The following is a 12,255-nucleotide window of genomic DNA, read 5'->3' as shown; positions in this document are numbered from 1 at the left end:
TCTGTTGAACATTATAATAGTAATAATTCATAATTCTTTACATTTACATGTATGTAGTGATTTTCTCACTACTCAAAGCACTCTTAGCTAAATCACAATGGTAAACAGATACATTTTGGTCCATAAGTATTTGGACAGTGACATAATATTCATAATTTTGGCCACCACAATGGATTTGAAATGAAACAATCATAATGTGATTGAAGTATAGACTTTTAGCTGTAATTTAAGGGGTTTACCAAACATTTTGTATGAGCCATTTAGGAATGACAGCTGTTTTTCTGCATACCCCAACCCCCCCCCCCCCCCCCCCCACTCCATTTCCAGAGGCTCAAAAGTATTTGGACATTTGACTGTCAAGCTTTTTCCATAGCCAGATGGGAGCAGTTCCCTCATTATTTCATTAACTATTAATCTTACCATCATTGTTCACAAAATTTTAAAAGGGCTCTTTAACAAAAAATGTTGGCATTTGGTTGCCCTGACAAATATTTGTATTTTTATAGTTTATCAAAGCAGCAACCAACCCTGGCACAAGGCACTGTACATTTTAAGTTAATTATGAGTTACATAGACTGAAATGGAGAAGACATGCAAACAACTTAATTTCAAGTCACTAAATACACTAGCAACAACATAATATCCCAACTGAATGAATTTATGATGGGGAAGGCAGATAGAGTACTATGAAAAAAGTGAAAAAACATATGCTATGTTTTAAAACACAAGCTTTAAGAAAAATTAAAACTGTATGATTAAAGCTGTGGTTATATTATAAATTGTCCTTGGGTGTCATGCTATAGTTTTATGTGGGTGCATTTTCTTTTAAGATTTTCAATTAATATTTATTCTAAGGAGTAATTTCAAAAAACTATTTATTGCCTTGAAAATTAATGATGAAATGTGAATTCCGTTATTTACTTTTTCATATCTTTTTGCAGCAAAGAACTTGCTTCAGGAGAGCAGAGTAAAAGCCATATTAGTTCAGACATCAAAAACAAAGAACAACAACTGGCAGACTTGGAAGAAAAGCTGTTTGATACTTTGGGAACACAGGAGTTTGAATCAGGCCTTGGCAAATTACAGGATGACATTGATAAGTATTCAAAACAAAGAGGTAACAAATCTATTGAATTATACAGTGGTGTTTTACAGTAAACATTTAAGATACAACATATAGCTATTTTTGCAATGATTTCACCCCACAAGTCTAGAGCCGGACATTCAGTAACACTTTTTTGCCCTGGTTTGAGTTTTCTGCATAACTGAGTTAATTTGCTAGATCTGTAATGGTATCAGTATTATGCAGCCTAACAATGTGTGGTACACTTACTGTAGATACTCAGAAAGTATTCTGGACTTTACAGTCCATACAGTTCAAATGAATAGAATACATCATTAAAATATAGAGCAGTGCACATGTTTTCCCAAACTTGACCCAACAAACCCACACTCCAAAAGCAATCTGAAATAAAGTTCTACGGTTACAACAATTTGAGTCAAAATTTCACTTCATCTTTACTTCTGAAATATTGTCTTTGTTAGTAATGTGATTTATTAGTACAATTTTTTTCAAATGTACTGAATATTTGTATTCCTTTTTAGCTATGCTTGCAGGAGCTACTGCTGTATATACACAGTTTATTAAACAGCTGACTGAGGAATCGGAACCCTGCTGTCCAGTGTGCCAACGAACTTTTCCATCTGAAAATGATTTGGCGGATGTGATCAGTGATCTACAGTGTAAACTTCGACTTGTTCCTGACAAACTGAAAAACACTGAGAGTGACCTTAAGAGACAGGAGCGAAAGAGAGATGATATGATAGCACTTAAACCAATAAGGTACATTATGTGATATTGTGTGGTTCCTTGATTACTTTTTATATAAAGGGGAAAGCTAGACATTCTACCTAAGGAACAATGTCATTCATATCCTAGAGTGCTTAAGTGTTTTTTATCCTACAATATTTAAGAAAGTTATAGAACATACTATATAAAGTGATGGATCTTCAGTTCCATTGCCCTTGACATGCAGCAGTTCAGCAAATAATAACAAGCACAAAAAAACGAATTTCATGCAACTGAACTTTAATTAATTAATCTGGTAATGAGAACAGCATGAATTTTTCACCCACTGACACCTCTCGACCTTCAATGGAAGCCCACGCAAAGCGGTTAGTCCCTCCTCCTCCAGCCCCACGAGCACCTTCCGCTCACTACACACTGGGCCAGCTCCTGAACTCCGTGTCTCCCGTCTTCCATACCAGCTCATCTACCCAATCTCTTTACTTGCACCTTCTATCTCATCATTTTTTTTTTTTTTTTCTTTCAACCATTTTATGGCACCGGGCCAGCTCCTGACCATCATCCTTTGCAATCTATTGGGACTACAACTGAGTCTGGCTCTATCTTCCATATGCCTTTGATGGCATCTGCAGGATTCCTGGGAGTGCATGATCTCCCATGCTCCATAATGTTTTCTTTTAGATGACGTGGATGGCCAGATGAATGTGCATCACTGGGGAAGAAATGGCAGCTTGATGCACTTTAGAATGAAGGCAATCCTGCAGAGGCAGTGTGATGTTCTGGGAAATGTTTTGTTGGGAAACCTTGTGTTCTTGCATTCATGGGGATGTTACTTTGACACATACCACCTACCAAAAGGTTGTTGCAGACCATATATACTCCTTCATGCCAATGATATTCCCTGATGACAGGATATTACCTTTCAGCAGGATAATGCACACTGCAAAAAACATTCAGGAATAGTTTGATGAATATGACAAAGAGTTCAGGGTGTTGACTTGGCCTTCAAATTCCCCAGATCTCAATTCAATCGAGCATCTGTGGGATGTGCTGAAAAAAGAAGTCCAAACCATACGATCCCAGCCTTACAACCTACAGGACTTAAATGATCTGCTGCTAACATCTTGAGTCCATGCCTTGATGGGTCAGAGCTGTTTTGGCAGAACAAAGGTGGACCTACACAATATTAGGCAGATGGTTTTAATGTTGTGGTTGATTAGTGTATTTTGCCAAACTGAAATAACAGTTTACTACCCAAAATTTTGCTCTGGCTTAGGAATGTGCTGTACTGACATTTTTAGCCTGTCTAAGGCTGAATAGGCTTCACCCTCCAGTGACCTTGAATTGTAATAGGCTGGTTTGAGACTGCTGTGCTACGGTATGCTTTGTAGTAACAATAAGAAATAAATAATACTCCCTAATTACTTAGTAAGGAATTCCCAGCTGCTTTACAAAGTATTGCAACTTTTCATGTCTTTACAAGTAACCCACAGAATAGTATTAATCATTTCATTTTTGTGTAACTTTACTTTTAAGAAACAAAGATAATACAGGGAGGGGTATAACTACTATATATAGTCAATGTAATTATAAGTTATTTTGCATTGTACTGTTCTCGTAAAAGCACAAGAAAAAAGAAAAAAATTAAACAAAAATAGCTACAAATAAATACAAAGTGCTCAGGAACCACAGTTTTGATCTTTTTTTCTTTTTTTAAAAAAAGGTGGAAATTTACATTTATCTAAATTGTCTTCACTGTTACACCTAGATATAATTCTGTCTGGACTATGCCAATATTCCAATGTAATTTTTAAGAGTTTAAATTTATAATGAAAATGAAAAAGCTCAGTGCACCAATATTTTTTGTATTATTGTTAATGAAATCTACACTCTATAGACAGCAAATATGTGATTTAAAAGAAAAAGATCTGCCTGAACTACGCAACAAGCTACAGAATGTGAACCGAGACATTGAGCGCTTAAAGAAGGATATTGAAGAAGAATATATGTTGCAGACAACCCTCATTTCTGAAGAAGATACAGCTAAAGTTTGCCTTCAGGACATTTCTTTAATGGACAGATTCCAAGTGAGTTTGTCTATATTTACATATATATATATTTTTGTTTTTATTTTTCACATCTATTATGTGTTACAATACAATCATGCAATAAATTAATAACTATATTTTAATAAGAATGTTTTTGTTAAGTAAGGAAAAATCATGCTTTGTGAATCCTGGCTCCCAATTAATTTTTTTACATTATAGTCATTATGATTTTTTTTAACATAAGGCATGTTTTTTCTTATATGCTATGTAATTGTTTTATATATTGTAACTAGTTATAAAAAGATTAACAAGATTGTATTTTTTTCTGCACTAAGTAAAAACTGGATGTCACTGCAGTTATTAGTACATATTTTATTTGAATGTAATAAAAGATAGATTGATTTTAATTTAAGGCAATGATTTTCTTGAACTCTCTAGATAGATCTAAGAGAAGTGGAACGAAGAATTGCACAGCAAGCAGCCAAACTGCAAGGAGTAGATTTGAACCGCACTATCCAGCAAGTTAACCAAGAGAAACAGGAAACTCAGCATAAAATTGACACTAGTAAGTCTACAGCTTACAAAGCATTTTAACATATTTTTATTCGAGTCATACCACTATTTCTTAATTACTATAGTACTATACTTACTTGTACAACAAGGTGTTTAGAAGAAAAATAATTAGAATTCTTACGCTATTTGCCATTTTACCCTGTGTATTTTCCACCCATTACTCAAAACATGATGCAGGTAAATACCTAAAATAGTTTGAAAGCTCAGCCTTCTTCATTTAAATAAGGGATAGATAATTTAAGAAATAAAAAAAGTCCAGTAGTATTTGGGAAGCAGTTGATGATGTTGTTGTTGCTATTGATAAACTGGGGAAAATCATACATACTACTATGCATTCTACCTAGCCTTTTTGATTTTATTTGAGAGAAAAAAATACATACTGTACACTAATATACTCACATAAGCAATACAGTGGTGTTAATTTTGAGATATTATAGAAGGGAGCCTTTTTCCTCTTATTGATGCCCGACATAGTAGTTTGGTAGAATGTTATGTTTTTTAGCTGTCACAAACAATAGCAACATTAATAGTTCAAAGTTATCATAAAGAATTTATATATATATATATATAGAATTACACTGGATTGAACTTCAGACAGAGACACGTTTGTCCGTCTCCTATATGCAGTTTGTCTTCAGGTGTAACATTTGTATTTTATCAAAAAACTTAAACTTTGCTTTCTTTACACTTTTATATGTACTGTGCCTATAAAAAATATTCACCCCTTGGAAGTTTTCACCTTTTATTGTTATACATCATTGAATTACAGTAGATATAATTTGACTCTTTTGACATTGATCAACAGAAAAATACTTTTAATGTCAAAGTGAAAGCAGATATTTCCAAATTAATTAAAAATATAAAACAGATAACAAATGATTGCATAAGTATTCACCCCCTTCAAGTCAGTATTTAGTACATGCACCTTTGACATCAATTACAGCCTTGAGTCTTCGTGGACATCTGAACACTACTATTTTTTCTCCATTCTTCTTTGAAAAATTGCTCAGGCTCTATCAGGTTGTATGGGATTGGGAGTAGACAGCCTTTTTCAAGTTCAGCCACAAATTTAGTTACTTGAGGACATAGTCACTGCTGTTTTTAAACCACTCCTGTGTAGATTTGTCTTTATGGAAAACAGATCTTCTCCTAAGATGCAAACTGCAGACTGCATCAGGTTTTTCATCAGGATTTCCCCACATTTTGTTGCATTCATTTTACCTGCTGTCTTTACTAGCCTTTCAGTCTGCTACAGAGAAGCACTCCCAAAGCATGATGCTGCCACCACCATTCCTGATGATTCAGTGACTTGGATATTTTCTTGTATCCATCTACTGATTTGTGCTTTTCAATCACCTTTTAACGAAAGTGCTTGGAGTGTTCCTTTGTCTTTATTGTTTAGATTAGGACACAGTACTGACTTTGCCACATGTTGGCTCTTCCAGATTCAAGTGTGTTTATGCTACAATCAATTGTAACTCTGTCACTACTGACAGGTGATATCCATTTAACTAATTTTGTGACCCATTAAACCAATTGGCTGTACCAGTGATGATTTAGGTATGTTATATTAAACTGAGTAAATCTTATGCAATTGGTTGATTGGTGTTTTATATTTGTAATTAGCTCAAACCACTTTCTAGAGATCTGTTTGCACTTTGGCATTAAAGAGTCTGCTTGCAGTGTTGGAAGACAAAAAAGAATGTTAGGTGTATGATATAAATCAGTGGTCAACATCAAAAGAATTGGGGAAGCAAAAAACAGGTAGAAGATAGGGGAAATGAAAAGCTGTGGTTACCAACCTTTGGATTAAAAAAGGCACATAAGAAGAAGAATATTGAATTAAGCTGCAGTATGAAACTTTTAAATGAAAAACTCATTGGTCTTGATCTAAACTATGTGATCCACATAATTGAAGAGCAATGTTTCTTAGAAAAGCAAAATACTGTGCTTTTGATTGCAAATATTCATATGGAGTTTGTTTAACCAGAGTAGTAAAATGATAAAATAGATAAGTGCAGTTTGTTAAAAGTGTCTCTAGAATAGTGTATTCTTTCATCTTAACTATCATTTTTTCTTTCTGTCTTTTTATGTTTATGTTTAAATAATGTGCATAGCATCAAGCAAAATTGAGCTTAAGCGGAAAATGATCCAGGATCAGCAAGAACAAATTCAATTGTTCAAAAGCAATGTTAACGAGATTAAAGCTGAAAAGTTGACAATTTCCAGCAATATGCAACACCAGCAACAGCTAGAAGATCAATGTGCTGAACTTTCAACAGAAATACAGTCTTTCTTTAGAGAAATAAGGGTAAGGAAGAAAATGAATGCTATTTAATTCTGTTTTTAGAATGTATTTTTGTCAGGCCTGGTTTGATTGTTATTATCAAAATGTAAGACAAACTATATTAATATTATTGTTGAAAGGCAGAGTTTATTAAAGAGGATACATGTATTTTGCTTTGGATTGTATTATATTATGTTATGTTAGTATTTCATAAAGCATTAGCATAGACCATGTAATTTTTGATAAAGTCGGTTTATGCATAGTAGATTTTTTAATTTAAACACATACAGAAACACAATCACTGAAAAACAAGCAAATATTTAATTTTGAATAGAAAAGAATGAGAAAGCATTTTGAATGCAACCCTAATCCTGCTTTACTCCTTTTGTAATTTTTATCCAAAATGCTGTTTATTTATATTAAGTTTCTAGTGTAGAAACAGCAGAATATATGCAGACTGCAGGATTCAGTCTTCAATATCCTGGGAAGCTCCAGAACAAGAAAAATAAATTAACGAGTTTTGATGGCAAAGTATCTAGTATTATTTGTGTCCTAAACTAAATGTTGTCTGTGTTGTCCACATGTGCAATATGCAAAACCCAGGACAGAAGTATTGTGAAGAACCACAACAGTTCTGGTCACATGTGGGAAAACTCCATTTATTATAAAGATGGTTTTAGTTAAGGTGCATGACTACGTTACACACAGTGATTCTACCACAGGAAGTTTATTGAAGTTCTTACATCTGATACAAAACAGAATACATATTAGTTGGAAGTCATTTAATAGTGGTGGCCAGGTAAAAATGCAGACAGATAGAGCCAGGTCAGAGTCACCAATCTTCATCCAAATTTATAATTTCTTTACAGTGGAGGAAATAGACATATTTGAAACTACCCTTTTCTGAGTTACATTAAATTTATTTCTATAGTTGTAACCAAATTGTTACAGTTAAGACATTGTAATCCCTCATCTTACTGAAATCTCTCCAACCCTCTTTATGGGTCAAAACATGAATTGATGTGAGGCTGAGAATACGCAGTTGAGCACCTATATTACCAGAGAGAGTCCCTCTCTTATGAATCACCTTAAAATAGTATAGCTGGAGGTCAAGGAGTGATCTGATCACACACTGGTTAGAGATTTTATGCAACACCTTCTGTTACAAAGTGAAGTTCATCAACATACGCCCTTGTATTTTTAGCAAACTTTTTAGGCTGTCTTATGTAGCAGGGCATCGCTTGTCTCAGTATCCTCAATAATCCTATAATAATATAGCTTTATACAAGGCAATGGGGTCTGTTGGCAGTGCTGAAATATTACTTAATCAACATATCGCAGTATTAGTACCTAGTGAGTAACCATTTTCATATAATTTCTGGAGTCAGTAACGGCTTTAAACCTATTCCCAATAAATAATATGTATTCAAACCAAGACCTACTAAGCAAGAAGTAGCTGGGTAACACATAATAGCATCTATTTCTATTCCAGTTGCTGTCTATCAGCTCTTTATTCCTGTTACAAAATCAAACGGTGTATCCTAGTCCACTGCATTTATAAAGTAAACTTAGGTGTGTTCAGGGTGTGGGCATGAAGTGCTCTGACATCCTTTTTGTTCAGTTTGTCTTCACCACCTTGATTCAGGTTCACTTAGATCTGAGGTGGTCATTGACTGTCATTCATTTTCAAGTCCCACAGCACGTTTCAGCATCAGCCTGCTGTCTCTCAGTTTTTCAACTGTACTCCAGGAATATTTCTTGACAAGAGATGTTTGTAACATCTGTAATAAGTGTTCTGCTACCACTGTTTCTTCTTTTCTTGAGTTGACCCTATGCTGTAGCTATTTGGCCACCAATTCCATACCTCAGAAAATTATGCTCATACTTGCTTGTCAGGATCCCATGTTCACTCCTTGAATCTCCTGACTCTATTTTTTGTTAATCACACCATAGTGGGCTATGATCATAATATGTCTGCTCAGAACTCTCCAGGAAGGAACAGTGAGATAATATGAGCCCATTCCTTTTATGACAGCTTGCAGTTGTTTCAGAGAGGTGGAGGGTAAGCCTGAATGTTGCTTCCAGTTTAAAGTTTCTGTTGAACATGAATAGGTTTTACCTCTTGAGGAATCTCATAGTGCTGTTCTCTGCTAAGATGATTTGATGGTTTACTTACTGTATCTGCTGCTTTTGAATCATTTATGACATCTTTCTAAGGACTACACATTACAGTATTATAAAATAAATAAACAATAAACTCAAACTGTGTTTGAAAAAACATTGTGGAGATGAGTGAAGCTGAGGTGTATTGGTGCTTTTTTAGGAATGACACTACTAATAAGGGAGTTGTGTTGAAGGTCCTATTACAAGGGCAGATAAGTGAGAGGGCAACTTGATGTAGTAATGTGCATAGTTAGTTTGATATCACTGATTGACATCATGGTCAGCATCTTGTGGGATGTAGAGCAGACAGAAGACAGTAACCATTTCCTGTGTTTTCCTTAAGTTTTGTCCTGGTAACCTCATTATTTATTTATTTATTTTACATTTTATTGAATTTTTTTAAAAGAAAGTAACATTCCATACAAGCAAAACTAAATCAAACCCCCACCCATGAGAAAGAGAATTAGGCCAATAGACAGAGTAAAACTTTAAGAGTAGGAAAAAAGAAAAAAAAAAGGGTGTGGAAGTCCTTTTCCCTAATTTAAATGCTTATTCTAAAATGTTATTGATTAGATCCTGCCAGGTTTTAAAAAAATTTGCACAGATCCTCTAAGTGAGAATTAGATATTTTCCAATTTCAAATAGTATATAACAGCAGTTACCCACTGACTTATAAGAGGTGGGTTAGGATTTTTCCAGTTGAGCAAGATAAGTCTACGTGCCAATAGTGAAGTAAAGGCTAACCTCATTATCTCATCTGGTCAAATTAATAACAGTATATATTTAGTGAGTATCAATGTGAAAGCAGAACTGTTTTTGCTTTCAGTATGCACAATTAATTTGGAGTGATGATAATCAAGCTCTACTGTATATTGACTAGCAAAGCTATTGTATCAGCATAGCTTTATGCATATACAACATTTTGGTAGACAAAAACAAGTGTCCACTAACAATAATAGTGATATTTGATATGTACTGTACTTAATATTGAGATACTTTACTTTTTCAAAATTCTTAGATATGAATGGAGCTATGAATTGTGAATATTGCTTGGAAAGTGTTATCAAGTTATTGTAAAATTCCTTAAAATTATAATTTACAAATAAGAGTTGCTATGTATTATAATTCCATCCATCCATCCATTTTCCAACCCGCTGAATCCGAACACAGGGTCACGGGGGTCTGCTGGAGCCAATCCCAGCCAACACAGGGCACAAGGCAGGAACCAATCCCGGGCAGGGTGCCAACCCACCGCAGTGTATTATAATTGATTTTTAGAATGCATCTTTTTGTAATTATAATGTAATGTAAAAGACAAAGTAAAAACAGGCAATCACTAAAGAAAAGTTAAGAGAAATTTGTCTATCACTATGGCAGTAGCCACAGATTTGGGTTACATTCAGTTGATCTTTCAGCAATAACGTTGATTCAGTGATCTGAAACATTTGTGTAAGTATTCAGTACTTCTTGTTTATCTCTTCCTGTATTTTAATAGGACACACTGGCATGCATTTTGACATTTTCAAAAATGCCAGCTCATATTTTAATTGTTTTTGAAATGTGCTGAGTTTTCAATAGTCAGTTGTTTATAGGGTGAAAATATCTCTGATGATGAACTAATAACAAATACTAATTAATGAATGAGGAGAGCTAATCAGAAATTTGAATAATTGTTGAAATCTTTAGAATGATTTGGTCTAACACATATTGAAAAGAATAGAAACAAACCAGAGATTTGAACAGCAGCAGAATTCTGAGCCAGTATATTTTAATTGACCTGAGAAGGAAAAAATCTTAATCATTAATCTGTTTTGATTGCTTCTTTAAGGCATACTGCAGCCATTTCTTTCAGTTTGTTAGTCATAAAAAATGTATTCACTGATGCTGTCTGTGTTCAAGTTTGCTCACCACTACTCTAAAGTACTTACATGTTATATAATAGTATTTGAGACCTTAGTGTAATAGTCATAACTGGCATTGACTGTACATTATTTCTAATAACATCTTATCCAAATTAATTTATTTTAATGTGCAATCCAAGGCTTCTTTAAAGAGTGTAATTAAGTATACACTGCACATTGTACATTTCCTTATAGGAAGCCAAGGAACAGCTCTCTCCTCTAGCCATAACTCTGGATAAACTTCAGCAAGAAAAACAAGATCTCTTGCAACGGAAGAATCAACACAATGATGAGTCCATGGAAAAGGTTTATTTACAGATATTTAATGCTAATTTGACTAATTTTATACCAGTTTTGGAATTATGAGTTGCACTTTGTAAGTACTGCTAAGAGAAAAAAATACAAAGAAAAAATAGTAAAGTGTAATATTATTTTCTAAAATATTTTGTACTTTGAATAAGCTTAAGTAGATTTGATTCAAAGATTCTTCAGTGATTAATATGTGTTTAATGGAGTGCATGTGCTTTCTGAAAGCATGTTCTTTTATGTTATGCCTAATGCTGAGTCAATAACATCCACAAACACCTCACAACATGTAGCATATGACCAAACACACAAGCAACAGAAAAGCAAAAAAAAAAGCAGTTTTGAGAAATGGGCCTACGGCTGTGTGGTTTGATGATTTCCAACAAGACAGCACTGGGATATTAAATTCTTGAAGACACAATAGGTAGTACTGTAACTTTCCTTTTTACCATCCTATTTAGGTGTTACTTTAAACATTTTCCTAATAAGCAGTACAATTCCATGAATGTTTCCTTTTCCAACTTTTTCTTTCTGCACCCTGAATATTTTGGCAAATTGTCTCTGACCTTCAGTTCTAATCTTGATTTGTAATTTCTCTCTAGATGTTGTGAAGTCCAGGGCACATACAGCCACCCTATCCCCAGCACAGAAAGGCAGTACACAACTTTGCCACACAGCACATGGTTTGTTTATTTAAACACAGTCTGACACAAGCCCATGCCACAGTCCTTTTGCTGCCAGTCCTTCGGCCTTTACTTCTCCTAAAGAGCTTCATCCACTTCCTCCCAACTCAGGCCATTGAATGGTAGTGTCTGGCTCCTTTTATAGGGCGCTCAGAAGGAGTCTAGGTACCCAACAAGCTTCTTCCGGCAGCACTTCTGAGTGTGGCAGAAGTGCTGCCAAATAGGGCCCTGTAAATGTCCAGGTGCCCCCTGGGGCCACAGGCCCCAGCAGGGTTGAGCTTCCATGCTCATAACCCTTGGCCCACTGTAAACAAAGGGAGCTGCCCTTTGTCGGGCTGGGTGAGAAACAGTCTTGAAAATACTTTCTCCCCCTGTCCTTCCATACTCAGGGTGTCCCAACCAGGTAAGGGTTCTGGCCATCTGCCACAATGTATACATTTTAAAAGGAACTTTGCTTTGTAGCTCATATAATGTTTAATTTTTATTT

At 34.8% G+C, this 12,255-nt stretch overlaps 2 protein-coding genes across 2 annotated transcripts in view; one reads left to right on the top strand and one right to left on the bottom strand.

Moving 5' to 3' along the window:
• Window positions 1–12,255, bottom strand: part of LOC127529561 (uncharacterized) — a 315,715-nt gene that overhangs the window by 194,134 nt on the left and 109,326 nt on the right. The gene's annotated exons all lie outside the window — the stretch shown is intronic.
• Window positions 1–12,255, top strand: part of rad50 (RAD50 homolog, double strand break repair protein) — a 126,401-nt gene that overhangs the window by 45,851 nt on the left and 68,295 nt on the right. The window contains exons 13-18 of the mRNA XM_028812794.2: window positions 942–1,117; window positions 1,606–1,843; window positions 3,705–3,894; window positions 4,294–4,420; window positions 6,546–6,739; window positions 10,975–11,085. Coding sequence (XP_028668627.1) covers window positions 942–1,117; window positions 1,606–1,843; window positions 3,705–3,894; window positions 4,294–4,420; window positions 6,546–6,739; window positions 10,975–11,085 — 1,036 coding nt within the window. The remainder of the gene's footprint in view (window positions 1–941; window positions 1,118–1,605; window positions 1,844–3,704; window positions 3,895–4,293; window positions 4,421–6,545; window positions 6,740–10,974; window positions 11,086–12,255) is intronic.

The sequence above is a fragment of the Erpetoichthys calabaricus genome, chromosome 11 (genome assembly GCF_900747795.2).
Source record: "Erpetoichthys calabaricus chromosome 11, fErpCal1.3, whole genome shotgun sequence".
NCBI lineage: Eukaryota > Metazoa > Chordata > Cladistia > Polypteriformes > Polypteridae > Erpetoichthys > Erpetoichthys calabaricus.
The sequence above is the reverse complement of the archived record's forward strand: the minus strand, read 5'-3'. Positions and strand labels throughout refer to the sequence as shown.